The sequence below is a fragment of the Ammospiza nelsoni genome, chromosome 28 (assembly GCF_027579445.1).
Source record: "Ammospiza nelsoni isolate bAmmNel1 chromosome 28, bAmmNel1.pri, whole genome shotgun sequence".
NCBI lineage: Eukaryota > Metazoa > Chordata > Aves > Passeriformes > Passerellidae > Ammospiza > Ammospiza nelsoni.
Window position 1 is genome coordinate 519,055 of NC_080660.1, and position 14,236 is coordinate 533,290.

The 14,236-nt window shown below is 56.9% G+C and overlaps 3 protein-coding genes across 3 annotated transcripts; all 3 read right to left on the reverse strand.

Moving 5' to 3' along the window:
- Positions 1-725: 725 nt before the first annotated feature.
- On the reverse strand, positions 726-3,656 carry S100A11 (S100 calcium binding protein A11). Its single transcript, XM_059490391.1, has 3 exons — positions 3,490-3,656; positions 2,257-2,394; positions 726-992 (listed from the first exon to the last, which is right to left on the reverse strand). Exons 1-3 carry the CDS (start codon positions 3,490-3,492, stop codon positions 840-842), a joined length of 294 nt encoding a protein of 97 aa, XP_059346374.1. The 5' UTR covers positions 3,493-3,656; the 3' UTR covers positions 726-839.
- A 2,262-nt stretch (positions 3,657-5,918) lies between these two features.
- TCHH (trichohyalin) lies at positions 5,919-11,543 on the reverse strand. The gene has a single exon (XM_059490023.1). It carries the CDS (start codon positions 11,541-11,543, stop codon positions 5,919-5,921), a length of 5,625 nt encoding a protein of 1,874 aa, XP_059346006.1.
- A 67-nt stretch (positions 11,544-11,610) lies between these two features.
- Positions 11,611-13,219, reverse strand: LOC132084772 (trichohyalin-like). The gene is made up of 3 exons (XM_059490024.1): positions 13,082-13,219; positions 11,684-12,500; positions 11,611-11,624 (listed from the first exon to the last, which is right to left on the reverse strand). Exons 1-3 carry the CDS (start codon positions 13,217-13,219, stop codon positions 11,611-11,613), a joined length of 969 nt encoding a protein of 322 aa, XP_059346007.1.
- Between the last annotated feature and the right edge of the window lie 1,017 nt (positions 13,220-14,236).

Below are 14,236 nucleotides of genomic sequence, written 5' to 3' on the forward strand. Positions count from 1 at the left end.
AACCCCATTTAATTTAAAAAGGGAATTTAATCCCTTTTCCCACCTCTGCTTGGAGAGCTGGGAATGTTCCAGAGGATGGGATCGGCACTCCAGAGCTGGGTGTGTTAATTAGTGGGGTGTAATTAACGCCCCAATTAACCCTGAGGGCCTGTCCTGCTTTTCCAGGTGTAGTTTTGGCCCCAGGGCACGGAAAAGGCTCCGGGATTCCCAAATTTGGGTGAATTCCGATCCCTGCAGGGGAGAAGGATGGGAATAACAATCCAGGGATGCAATTCCAGGGATTGTCCTGCTGGGAATGTCCAGGGTGTGGAATGAGGGGCTGGAAGTGTCCAGGGAGTGGGGCTGGAAAAGGGAATGGAGAATCCTGAGGGAGCTCAGCCTGGAGAAAAGGGTGATCCAGGGCGGGATTTGGGATCCAGAGGGAATTTACGATCCAGGGAGAATTTGGGATCTGCCAGGGGCAATTTGGAATCTGATGCCAGGGGGGATTTGGGATCTGATCCCAGGGAATGGGGGCAGGACAAGAGGGAACGGCCTCGAGCTGTGCCAGGGCTGGAAATTTGGGATGATTTTTCCATGGAAAAAGGGTTGGGATGCCTCAGAAGGGGCTCAGGGAGGGCTGGATCCCCATCCCTGCAGGGAATTCCTGGAATCCAGAGCAGGTAAGGATAGTTTTGGGATTCTTCTTCCCCCCCCACCCCCTTCACACATCCCGGAATCCTTCGGGGTCTTCAACCTTTTATTTATCCATAAAAAATCAGGGTGAAAAAGGGAATGCGAGCATTCCATCATTTCCAGCATTCCATGGGGAATTCTGGGGGGAGCCAGAGCCTCCGGATTCAGGGTTTGGGGGCCTTGAGGACCAGGGAGTCGTGGCAGGCCACGGCGATGCCCCCGATGAGGTTCAGGAACTCCTGGAAGTCCAGCTGCCCGTCGCTGTTCATGTCCAGCTTCTTCATCATCCTGTCCACCACGCCCGGGTCCTTTTGGTTCTGGGAAAGGGAAAAAAAAATGTGAATTTGTGCCTGGAATGAGGGAGGGAATTCCCTGTGCAGGGAGGGAGGGGAGCTCAGGGAATCCTGGAGTGGTTTGGGATGGAGAATCCTTGAATAGTCACGTTCAGGGATGTTCGTACAGTTCCCTCCTGCTCCAGATTCCATCCTGGCACAGCCCCAGGGCCGGGACCCCCTGGATCATCCCATCCCATCAATCCCATCCCATCCCATCGATCCCATTGTTCCCATGGATCCCATCTCATTGATCCCATCCCCATCCCATTCCATGGACCCCAGTGATCCCATCCCTATCCCACTGATTCCATGGATCCCATCCCACCCCATGGATCCCATGGCTCACATTGGTCCCATGGATTCCATCTCAATGCCATGGATCCCATCCCATCAAACCCATCCCATCAATTCCATCCCAATCCCATGGATCCCATTGATCCTATCCCCATACCATTCCATGGATCCCATTGATCCTATCCCCATACCATTCCATGGATCCCATTGATCCTATCCCCATACCATTCCATGGATCCCACTGATCCCATCCTCACCCTGCTCCATGGATCCCATTGATCCCCACATTCCATGGACCCCATTGATCCTATCCCCATCCCATTGATCCCATGGATCCCATCCCATCAATCCCATCCCATTGATCCCATGGATCCCATCCCATCAATCCCATGGATCCCATCCCCATCCCAATCCCATGGATCCCATCCCATGCATCCCATGGCATCAATCCCATCCCATCCCAATCCCATGGATCCCATGGATCACATTGATCCCATTGATCCCATCCCCACCCTATTCCATGGATCCCATTGATCCTCTCCCATCCCATGGATCTCAATCTCATGGATCCCCCCCATCCCATGGATCCCATGGATCACATTGATCCCATTGATCCCATCCCCATCCAATTGATCCCATGGATACCATCCCATCAATCCCATCCCATCAATCCCATGGATCCCATCCCATGCATCCCATGGCATCAATCCCATCCCATCCCAATCCCATGGATCCCATGGATCACATTGATCCCATTGATCCCATCCCCACCCTATTCCATGGATCCCATTGATCCTCTCCCATCCCATGGATCTCAATCTCATGGATCCCCCCCATCCCATGGATCCCATGGATCACATTGATCCCATTGATCCCATCCCCACCCTATTCCATGGATCCCATTGATCCTCTCCCATCCCATGGATCCCACCCCAGGCCCCCGTTCCCACACCTTGGTGAAGGCGGCCAGCTCGGTGTCCATGAAGGCGCGGAATTCCCGCTTGGAGAGCGTGCAGGCGTCGCCCTCGCGCCCGGCGTAGCGCTGGAACACGGCCAGCAGCGACTCGATGCAGCGCTCCGTCTCCGTGGGCTGGGGGGCCGAAATCCCGGGATTTGGGGTCAGGGAAAGGCTGGGGAACCCCCAGTGCCCGTCCCAGGTGCGCTGGGAGCAATCCCGGATTTTCGGGGAGCAGGGAAAGGCCCCTGCACCCACCCATTCCAGGAGCAATCCCAGGTTTTTTTTGGGATGAGGGAAGGGCAGGAGGAGCCTCCTGTGCCCATTCCAGGAGCGATTCCAGGTTTTTTGGGAGCAGGGAAAGGTCCCCTCTGCCCATTGCAGGACCAATCCCAGTTTTTGGGCACGAGGATCCTCCTGTGCCCATCCCAGGCGCTCCAATGAGCAATCCCCAATATTTTAGGGAGCAGGGGATCCCTTCCCGTGCCCATCCAGCTTTTCCAAGGGCAATCCCGGTTTTTTCAGGGCTCGGCCGGACCCGTCCCGCCGCATTTTTCCTTGGATTTCGTTCCTGGCACAGCGGGACGGGCCCGGATCGGGAGCGGCTCCTGGAAAATGCCCTGGGGAGGTGGCGGATCCGTGGGAAGGGCCGGCTTGGATCCGCTCTTTCCCCTTTTCCCCCCTTTTCTCCCCACCCCGTGTTTTCCCTGTTTTTCACGCATTTCCCCCATTTTTCCCTGTTTCCCTCCGTTTTTTCCCCTGTTTTTCTCTATTTTTTCTCATTTTCCTTCCGGTTTCTGCCCTGGTTTTCCCCCCGTTTTCCCCCAGTTTTTTACTTGTTTCCCACCCTGTTTTGCCCCATTTTTCCATTTCTCCTCACCTCACCCTGGGTTTTCTTTGTTTTTCACTCACTTCCCCTCTTTTTTACCCATTATTTTTCTCCTTTTTTTTCCCTGTTTCGCCCCATTTTTTCCTATTTTCCCCTATTTTTTTCCCCATTTTCCTCCCAGTTTCTTCCCTGATTTTTCCCCCCCCACTTTCCACCCGTTTTTCCCTGTTTCCCCCCCCCCTTTTCCCCCCATTTTTCCCTTTCTTCCCCCTCTCCCTTCCTCCCTTTGCCAGACCACGCCCTACCCCCTCCCACTCCGATTTTGGGCCGTTTTCCCGGAAAATCTCCATTTTCCCCCCTCCTTATCCATATTCCCCCTCGAATTCCCGGGAATTCCTCACCATGGCTGGGACAGGCGGCGGCTCCGCTCCGGTTCGGAGTTTGTGGGATCGGGAAAAAGAAACCCCGGGGAAAGTCGGGGAGCCCCGCCCGGGCTGAGTCAGCGCCGGACGCGTTGGGCAATTCCCGTTCCAGCGGCTCCTCCCGCAGCCCTGGAATGTGCCCGGCCCGGTCCGGGGCTCTGCGGGCATTCCCGGATCCTGCCCCAGCCCCGCTTGCTCCGTGGGATATCCCTGCAGTCGTCAGGGCACTGGCAGCTGTGTCACCGTCCCTGGCATTGTCACCGAGGGCTGACACTGTCCCTGGCATTGTCCCTGGCACTGGCACCAAGGGCTGACACTGTCCCTGGCATCGTCACCGAGCCCTGCCAGTGTCACTGCTCCTGTTCCTGCCCCTGGCATTGTCACCAAGGGCTGACACTGTCCCTGGCATTGTCACCGAGCCCTGCCAGTGTCACTGCTCCTGTTCCTGCCCCTGGCATTGTCACCGAGGGCTGACACTGTCCCTGGCATCGTCACCGAGCCCTGCCAGTGTCACTGTTCCTGTTCCTGCCCCTGGCATTGTCACCGAGGGCTGACACTGTCCCTGGCATTGTCACCGAGCTGTGCCACTGCCCCTGGCCCTGTCCCCATCGCTGAGCTCTGTCAGTGTTACTGAGTTGTGTTCCTCTTCCTTTTCCTGTCCCTGGCATTGTCACCGAGCTGTGTCACTGCTCCTGGCATTGTCACCGAGCTGTGTCGCTGTCCCTGTCCCCATCACTGAGCCCTGCCAGTGTCACTGTTCCTGTTCCTGGCATTGCCACCAAGTGCTGGCAGCTGTGTCACTGGCCCTGGCATTGTCACCAAGCCCTGCCAGTGTCACTGTTCCTGGCATTGCCACCAAGTGCTGGCAGCTGTGTCGCTGCCCCTGGCATTGCCACTGAGCCCTCCCAGTGTCCCTTGCCCTGTCCCTGGGAATGGGAAATGGGGATTGGGTGAGATTTGGGATCAGGAGGAGTTTGGGGGCTGAACTGGGAATGCCCGATCCAAACTGGGAGTGCCTGACCCGAACTGGGAATGTCTGATCCCAACTGTGAATGCCCAATTCCAACTGGGAATGTGTGACCCAAACTGGGAATGCCTGACCCAAACTGGGAATGCCTGATTCCAACTGGGAATGCCCAATCCAAGCTGGGAATGCCTGATCCAAACTGGGAATACCTGATCCCAACTGGGAATGCCTGATTCCAGCTGGGAATGCCCGATCCAAACTGGGAATACCTGATCCCAACTGGGAATGCCTGATTCCAGCTGGGAATGCCCGATTCCAGCTGGGAATGCCAGATTCCAACTGGGAATGCCTGATCCAAACTGGGAATACCTGATCCCAACTGGGAATGCCTGACCTGAACTGGGAATGCCCAATCCAAGCTGGGAATGCCCGATCCCAACTGGGAATGCCCGATTCCAGCTGGGAATGCCTGATCCAAACTGGGAATACCTGATCCAAACTGGGAATGCCTGACCCAAACTGGGAATGCCTGATTCCAACTGGGAATGCCCAATCCAAGCTGGGAATGCCTGATCCAAACTGGGAATACCTGATCCCAACTGGGAATGCCTGACCTGAACTGGGAATGCCCGATCCAAACTGGGAATACCTGATCCCAGCTGGGAATGCCTGACCTGAACTGGGAATGCCCGATCCAAACTGGGAATACCTGATCCCAACTGGGAATGCCTGATCCCAACTGGGAATGCCCAATCCAAGCTGGGAATGCCCGATCCCAACTGGGAATGCCCGATTCCAGCTGGGAATGCCAGATCCCAACTGGGAATGCCTGATCCCAGCCCTCCCAGCCTCCCAGCCCTCCGGAAGGTGACACTTGCAGCCTCTGCAGGAATCAGCTGTTTATTCCCATTTTCCATGCGATAAAAAGGAAGGAAAAGGAAAAGGAGGAGAAGGAGAATCCCCCACCCACCACCAGCACCCTGTGGCTCAAACCCCCAGGCCTGGAGCTGAAATTCTGCTGGAATCCACCTAAAATTGTGATTTATTTTTTTGTTTTTTCCCCCAGCCTTGAGGATTTCCAGGCCCCAGAATCAGGAATTTTTTTTGGAGTTTAAAAATCTAGAAGCTGAGAGCAGCCCCGGGGCTGGGGGAACCTGAAGTGCCACCCCAGGGTGCAAAAGAGGACAGAGGCACCCAAGGACTCCAATTAGAGCAGAAAAATTGATTAAATATTGAGGGACACACCCAGCAGGGAGGCAGAAACTCCAGATCCGGAGGAATCTCCCTTCCTGCTGGGGATCCATTGCAGGGAAAAGCCCCCAAACCCCACTGGACACCCTGGGATCCTTTTGAGTCCATCACTGCTGGGCCACCACATCCTGAGGGGCAGAAGTGACCCTCAAAAGGACCTGGAGAGGCCCCAGGGAGAGGCAGATTCCCCTCAGGACGTTTTGGATTCATCCCTGGCGCGGCTCGGAGCCTCCTGCGGGGGCTCCTGGCCCTGCTTGGTGCCACCATCCTGAGAAACCCGGGAGTTTTCCGCTTCCCGGGGGCTCCTCTTGCTGGGTTCCTCCTCTGGAGCCTCCTCGCCCTCCTGGGTTCCCTCCCCGAGGGTTTCTCCGGGGTCTCTCTGCTCTGGATCCCGGCGCTCCCGGGGGACTCCGCTCTTGGCCTCGCCGGCCTGGCGCTCTCTCCGCTCCCGCGGGGCCTTCTGGGGCTCCTCACCCTGGGGCTGCTCCTGCTCCGCCTCGGGGACCTCGGGGTGCCTCCGGAGCTCCTTGGATTTCACCCGTTTGCCCTTCACGGCCTCTGGATCGGCGGAATCTCTCAGGGCTCTGGAATCCTTCAGGGCTCCAGAATCCTCCAGGGCTCCTTCCTTCACCTCTTTTCCGGATCTTTCCCTGGGCTCATCCAGGCCCTCACCGGGGTTTTCCTGGGGACGTTTGGATGGTGGAACCTCGGGGCGGTCTCTATGGTCGCTCGGTGGCCGCGGGGACACGGAGCAGGTGCGGACGCGCACGGGCTGGCCGCGCTGGCCGGGCTGGTGGCACACGATCTCGTAGGTGGCGGCTTTGGGGTCCTGCTGGTTCTGGATGACGTGCACCAGGTAGGCCACGGTCTGAGGCTCCACGGGCTCGGGGAGCAGCCGGACCTCGGGCCGGACGTCGGGGTCGGCGGGGCGGTACCGGACACGGAGGTCACTGATGGGCACCTCCTGTCCTGGAGGGCAGAGATCGATGGTGTCCACGTCCAGGGTCTGGTACCGGTACTGGTCCTGCTCCAGCTCCTCCTCATCTTCCTCCTCCAGGACCTCCAGCCTGATCTCCTCACGTGCCTCACTCTGGTCAGTGACGGTCACTTCTGCCTCACTGTCCTGTGTCCGGCGGCTGTGGCGCTCTGAGACCTCCAGCTCCCGTTCAACATCGATTCTCCTCTCCCTCAGGGTTTCATCCCTCTCTCTGACACGGGAGATTCTCCTCTCTGGTTCTGCTCCCTCCTCACGCTCACAGGGACGTTCTCTCCTTCTCAGCTCCTCACCTCGTTCCCAGATCTCACGGCGCACTTTGACATCGGCTTCGACTGCTGCCACTGAGATCTCTCTGTCCCTTTCAAACCTCACTGATTCTCTCTGTCTCCTTCCATCATCTTCAAGTTCACAAATTTCACGCTCACGTCTGTCCTGTGTCTCTCTCCGGCCAACTCTGGCCACTTCTTCCTCCCTTACCCGTGCCCGGCGCTCTGAGACCTCCAGCTCCTGTTCAACATCGATTCTCCTCTCCCTCAGGGTTTCATCCCTCTCTCTGACACGGGAAATTCTCTTCTCTGGTTCTGCTTCCTCCTCACGCTCACAGGGACGTTCTCTCCTTCTCAGCTCCTCACCTCGTTCCCGGATCTCACGGCGCACTTTGGCATCGGCTTCAGCTGCTGCCACTGAGATCTCTCTGTCCCTCTCGTACCTCAGAGTTTCTCTTTGTCTCCTTCCATCAGCTTCAATCTCACGGATGTCTTGCTCTCGTCTGTCCCGTGTCTCTCTCCGGCCAACTCTGGCCATTTCTTCCTCCCTTTCCCATGCCCGGCGCTCAGACACCTCCAGCTCCTGTTCCTGGTCGATTCTCCTCTCTCTCACAGCTTCATCCCTCTCTCTGACACGGGAGATTCTCCTCTCTTCCTCCTCACGCTCACAGGGACGTTCTCTCCTTCTCAGCTCCTCACCTTGTTCCCGGATCTCACGGCGCACTTTGACATCGGCTTCGGCTGCTGCCACTGAGATCTCTCTGTCCCTCTCGTACCTCTCTGAATCTCTTTGTCTTCTTGCATCAGCTTCAAGTTCACGAATCTCACGAATTTCACGTCTGTCCCGTGTCTCTCTCTGGCCAACTCTGGTCACTTCTTCCTCCCTTTCCCGTGCCTGGTGGTCAGAGCCCTCCACCTCCAGCTCCTGTTGCTGATCAATTCTCCGCTCCCTCAGGGGCTCTTCCCTGTCTCTTCTGGGGCAAATTCTTCTGTCTTCTCCCTCACGGGGACGTTCTCTCCTTCCCAGCTCCTCACCTCGTTCCTGGATCTCACGGCGCACTTTGACATCGGCTTCAGCTGCTGCCACTGAGATCTCTCTTCTCCTGTCATACACTTCTTGTTCTCTCCTTCCATCTATTTCAGCCTCACGGATGTCTCGCTCTCGTCTCTCCCGTGTCTCTCTCAGGTTTCTGGCGGCCACTTCCTCCCTTTCTCGTGCCCGGTGCTCAGACACCACCAGCTCCCATTGCTGATCGAGTCTCCTCTCCCTCAGGGCCTCTTCCCTCTCTCTGACCCGGGAGATTCTCCTCTCTGGTTCTCCTTCCTCCTCACGCTCACAGGGACGTTCTCTCCTTCTCAGCTCCTCTCGGCGCACTTCGACGTCAGCTTCTTCTGCTGCCACTGAGATCTCTCTGTCCCTTTCGAACCTCAGGGTTTCTCTTTGCCTCCTCCCATCATCATCAATCTCACGAATTTCACCAGTTTCACGTCTCTCTCGTGTCTCTCTCCGACCAACTCTGGTAACTTCTTCACTCCTTTCCCGTGCCCGGCGCTCAGACACCTCCAGCTCCCGTTCCTGGTTGATTCTCCTCTCCCTCAGGGTTTCGTCCCTCTCTCTGACACGGGAGATTCTCCTCTCTGGTTCTGCTCCCTCCTCATGCTCACGGGGACGTTCTCTCCTTCTCAGCTCCTCACCTCGTTCCCGGATCTCACGGCGCACTTTGACATCGGCTTTGGCTGCTGCCACTGAGATCTCTCTGTCCCTCTCGTACCTCAGAGTTTCTCTTTGTCTCCTTCCGTCATCTTCAAGTTCACAAATTTCACACTCTTGTCTCTCCTCCCTTTCCCTTGCCCAGCGCTCAGAGCCCTCCACCTCCAGCTCCCGTTCCTGGTTGATTCTCCTCTCCCTCAGGGGCTCCTCTCTTTCTCTTCTGGGGCAAATTCTTCTGTCTTCAGCCTCACAGGGACGCTCTCTCCTTCTCAGCTCCTCACCTCGTTCCCGGATCTCACGGCGCACTTTGACATCGGCTTCAGCTGCTGCCACTGAGATCTCTCTGTCCCTTTCGTACCTCAGAGTTTCTCTTTGTCTCCTTCCATCATCTTCAAGTTCACGAATTTCTCGGTCTCGTCTCTCCCGTGTCTCTCTCCGGCCAGCTCTGGCCACTTCTTCCTCCCTTTCCCGTGTCCGGCGCTCAGAGCCCTCCAGCTCCCATTCCCGATTGATTCTCCTCTCCCTCACAGCTTCATCCCTCTCTCTGACACGGGAAATTCTCCTCTCTGGTTCTCCTTCCTCCTCACGCTCACAGGGACGTTCTCTCCTTCTCAGCTCCTCACCTCGTTCCCGGATCTCACGGCGCACTTTGACATCGGCTTCAGCTGCTGCCACTGAGATCTCTCTGTCCCTCTCGTACCTCAGAGTTTCTCTTTGTCTCCTTCCGTCATCTTCAAGTTCACAAATTTCACACTCTTGTCTCTCCTCCCTTTCCCTTGCCCAGCGCTCAGAGCCCTCCACCTCCAGCTCCCGTTCCTGGTTGATTCTCCTCTCCCTCAGGGGCTCCTCTCTTTCTCTTCTGGGGCAAATTCTTCTGTCTTCAGCCTCACAGGGACGCTCTCTCCTTCTCAGCTCCTCACCTCGTTCCCGGATCTCACGGCGCACTTTGACATCGGCTTCAGCTGCTGCCACTGAGATCTCTCTGTCCCTTTCGTACCTCAGAGTTTCTCTTTGTCTCCTTCCATCATCTTCAAGTTCACGAATTTCTCGGTCTCGTCTCTCCCGTGTCTCTCTCTGGCCAGCTCTGGCCACTTCTTCCTCCCTTTCCCGTGTCCGGCGCTCAGAGCCCTCCAGCTCCCATTCCCGATTGATTCTCCTCTCCCTCACAGCTTCATCCCTCTCTCTGACACGGGAAATTCTCCTCTCTGGTTCTCCTTCCTCCTCACGCTCACAGGGACGTTCTCTCCTTCTCAGCTCCTCACCTCGTTCCCGGATCTCACGGCGCACTTTGACATCAGCTTCAGCTGCTGCCACTGAGATCTCTCTGTCCCTTTCAAACCTCACTGATTCTCTCTGTCTCCTCCCATCATCTTCAAGTTCACGAATTTCACGCTCACGTCTGTCCTGTGTCTCTCTCCGGCCGACTCTGGCCACTTCTTCCTTCCTTTCCCTTGTCTGACGCTCAGAGGCCTCCAGTTCCCATTCCTGGTCGATTCTCCTCTCCCTCAGAGGCTCTTCCCCGTCTCTTCTGGGGCAAATTCTTCTGTCTTCAGCCTCACAGGGACGTTCTCTCCTTCTCAGTTCCTCACCTCGTTCCCGGATCTCACGGCGCACTTTGACATCGGCTTCAGCTGCTGCCACTGAGATCTCTCTGTCCCTTTCAAACCTCACTGATTCTCTCTGTCTCCTCCCATCATCTTCAAGTTCACGAATTTCATGCTCACGTCTGTTGTGTCTTTCTCTCTGGCCAATGGCAGCCACTTCTTCACTCCTTTCCCGTGCCCGGCGCTCTGAGACCTCCAGCTCCCGTTCCTGGTTGATTCTCCTCTCTCTCACAGCTTCATCCCTCTCTCTGACACGGGAAATTCTCCTGTCTGGTTCTGCTTCCTCCTTACACTCACAGGGACGTTCTCTCCTTCTCAGCTCCTCACCTCGTTCCCGGATCTCACGGCGCACTTTGACATCGGCTTCAGCTGCTGCCACTGAGATCTCTCTGTCCCTTTCAAACCTCACTGATTCTCTTTGTCTTCTTCCATCAGCTTCAATCTCACGAATTTCATGCTCACGTCTGTCCCGTGTTTCTCTCTGGCCAATCGCAGCCACTTCCTCCCTTTCCCGTTCCCGGAGCTCACACACCTCCAGCTCCCGTTCAACATCGATTCTCCTCTCCCCCCGAATCTCATCTCTTTCTCTTCTGGGGCAAATTCTTCTGTCTTCAGCCTCACAGGGACATTCTCTCCTTCTCAGTTCCTCACCTTGTTCCCGGATCTCACGGCGCACTTTGACATCGGCTTTGGCTGCTGCCACTGAGATCTCTCTGTCCCTCTCGTACCTCAGAGTTTCTCTTTGTCTCCTTCCATCAGCTTCAATCTCACGGATGTCTCGCTCTCGTCTGTCCCGTGTCTCTCTCCGGCCAACTCTGGCCACTTCTTCCTCCCTTTCCCGTGCCCGGCGCTCAGACACCTCCAGCTCCCGTTGCTGATCAATTCTCCTCTCCCTCACAGCTTCATCCCTCTCTCTGAACCGGGAGATTCTCCTCTCTTCCTCCTCACGCTCACAGGGACGTTCTCTCCTTCTCAGCTCCTCACCTTGTTCCCGGATCTCACGGCGCACTTTGACGTCAACTTCAGCTGCTGCCACTGAGATCTCTCTGTCCCTTTCAAATCTCACTGATTCTCTCTGTCTCCTTCCATCATCTCCAATCTCACGAATTTCATGCTCATGTCTCTCCCGTGTCGCTCTCAGGTTTCTGGCAGCCACTTCTTCCTCCCTTTTCCTTGTCCGGCGCTCAGACACATCCACCTCCAGCTCCCGTTCCTCATCCACCCTCCTCTCTCTCATTCTCCCTTTTCTTCTGGGATCATCTCTTTCTCTTCTCTCCTGCTCCTCCCGGATCTCCCTTTCCCTTTCAGCCGATTCCAGCTCCTGTTCCCGCTTTGTTCTCTGCCTGTGGCCGCGTTCCTCTGCCTCTGCTCTCCCACATTCCCCGAGGTCGATCTCTAACGGTTCCTCCAGGTACGACTGGTGTGGCCTCCTGGACTCCAGACATTCCAGCTCAGCCGCCCGGCGCCTTCTCCCTTCCAGCTCCCTTTGTCCCAGCTCACGCCGGCGGTGGCGGCTCCTCTCCTCCCGGAGCAATTCAGGTTCCCGTGGCCGGTTGTCTCCTTCTCCATCTGCTCCTCGTGGCCGCTGGGTTCTTTCATCACGCCCTTGCTCCTGGCAGCTCCACCGGTCCGGCCGTGCTTGGGGTTCCCGGCGTTGCCTGTCTGTCCTCACGTCTGCCTCTTCTTCCTCCTGGTCTCTCCTCTCTCCCTCTCTTCTGTCCGGCTCCGGGGGCTGCCTCCTTCTCCGGCTCTCCCGCTGCTCGCACGGCTCCTGGCTCCGTTCCCGGCATTTCCGAGGGATCAGCTCCTGGCGTGGTTCCTCCCTGCTCAGTGTGCGACGTTCCTGCTGATCCCTCCTCGTTTCCTCCGAGATTTCCCCCTCCCTGACCCTGAGGTCTCCTTGCAGCTCAGCCTCACGATTCCTCTCCCAGGTTTGTCGTTCCTCCTCCTCCTCCTCCTCCTCCTGGAGCTGCCGGCGGCTCCCTCTGCTCCTGAATTCCGTCTCCCGCAGGGATTTCCCGCCTGTCAGGAGCTTTGTCCTCTGCACCAGGAACGGGGCCCTCGGCTGGAACCAGAAGCAGCACTTGGCCACACGGAACACCAGGAGGAGGAACTCGTTGAAATCGATGTCCCCGTCCCCATCCCACTCCAGGAACTGCAGGATCTTCTCGATGGTCTGAGGGTCATGTGGCTTCTGCGGAGTGAAAAACACGGGGTGGGGGAAAAAAGGGGATTTTGGTCTTCCTGCTCCTTGGGGGAGAAATGCAACAATGTGAGGGGAAAAGGGGGATTTTGGTCTTCCTGCTCCTTGGCGGAGAAAGGCAACAACGGGAAGAATCACAGGAATTCTCCTTCCATCTCTCATAATTTCACTTGTAGGGCTCAGCACCAGCTGTGGGAATTCATTCCCCAAAACCCTCCCGGGATCCCCCTTTTCTCCAGGCTGAGCCCCCCCAGCTCCCTCAGGATTCTCCATTCCCTTCCCCAGCACAAAGGAACCCAACCTTTGGTGGAACCCAACCTTTGGTGGAACCCAACTTTTGGGGGAACCCAACCTTTGGTGGAACCCAACCTTTGGTGGAGCCCAAACTTTGGTGGAACCCAACCTTTGGTGGAACCCAATCTTTGGTGGAGCCCAATCTTTGGTGGAGCCCAACCTTTGGTGGAACCAAACCTTTGGTGGAAACCAACCTTTGGTGGAACCCAAACTTTGGTGGAACCCTCCCCGTTCCCTTTCCAGAGAGGATTTTGCCATTCCCACACTCCAGCGCTCACCACCAGGGAATCTGCGAATTCCCTCTGGATCAGCTCCCTCATCCTCCTGCGGCTGAGCCCGGAGCCGTCCCCATCTGCCCGGGCATGCTGCTGGAAGACGCCGACGATGGTGGCGATGCTGTCCAAGAGCGGGGACATGCTGCAGATCCGAGCGAGCCTGGAGGGACAGGAGCACACCAAGGGCTGGGGGATCCCCTTGGGAAGAGGGAGGAGAATTCCCGGCTCCGTTGGGAACACATTCCGGGGTTTTAGTGGGATGGGGAGCGGCCTCTGGCCTCGCCACTGACGCGTTTGGGTGACGTCAGAGTGGGAACGGTGACGGGGACGCGGTGACGGGGAGGGACCTGGCGGAGCTGATTCAAGAGGTACCCCCAGATCCTGCCCCGTGGGGTTATCCCATGGAATATTTCCTTGGAATGGGCACTAAATGGAACCAGTCCAACCCCTCTGCTGTCCAGGTAGATCTCTTAGGTCACCATAGAGCTTCTCCTCCCCAGAAGCTCTCCCAATCTTCCCTCAGCCCTTGGAGCATCTCCATGGCCTCATTCCAGGACTTCCTGGTGTTTCCAAGACCCATCCCTGTGATCCTGGTGAGAGCAGCTTTAACCCAACCCAAGACAAGATCTGGGGCAGAGACCTCAGGAGCTGCGTCTGGAAACCTCCAAAGCCTCCTCCTTCCCTCCTTCCTCCCTTTGTGGGATGCCCAAATCTCTTATGGGGAACCTCCGCCCCCGATCTGATCCCGGGGAGCTGCGCCGTGCCCCATTCCCGCCTCCGGAACGTGCTCGGGCACACGAGCACTCCCTGCCCCATGGAAACGCCGGAATTTCCACAGAGAAGGGGCCACAGCTCCAGCCGGGAGCTGTCCCCACACCCAAAGAACTCCCCAAACTTCTCCCGTGTTCCCTTCCCACAAGGATGATTCCAACAGGGAGAAACCCCTCAATATTCCCAAAAAACACCGGGAACGACTCTCCCATCCACCATGAACCCCGGAGAAACACCGAAAATTCCCAAATTCCCAGCCAGGGGAACATTCCCGGCAAAGGGAACATTCCCAAGGGAGCCCCACTCACCCAAGTCACCGTCGGGATCGAGTGGGATTCCTGGGAAGCCGTGCGGAGCCAGGCGAGGATGGCGCTGCTTTTATAGGGT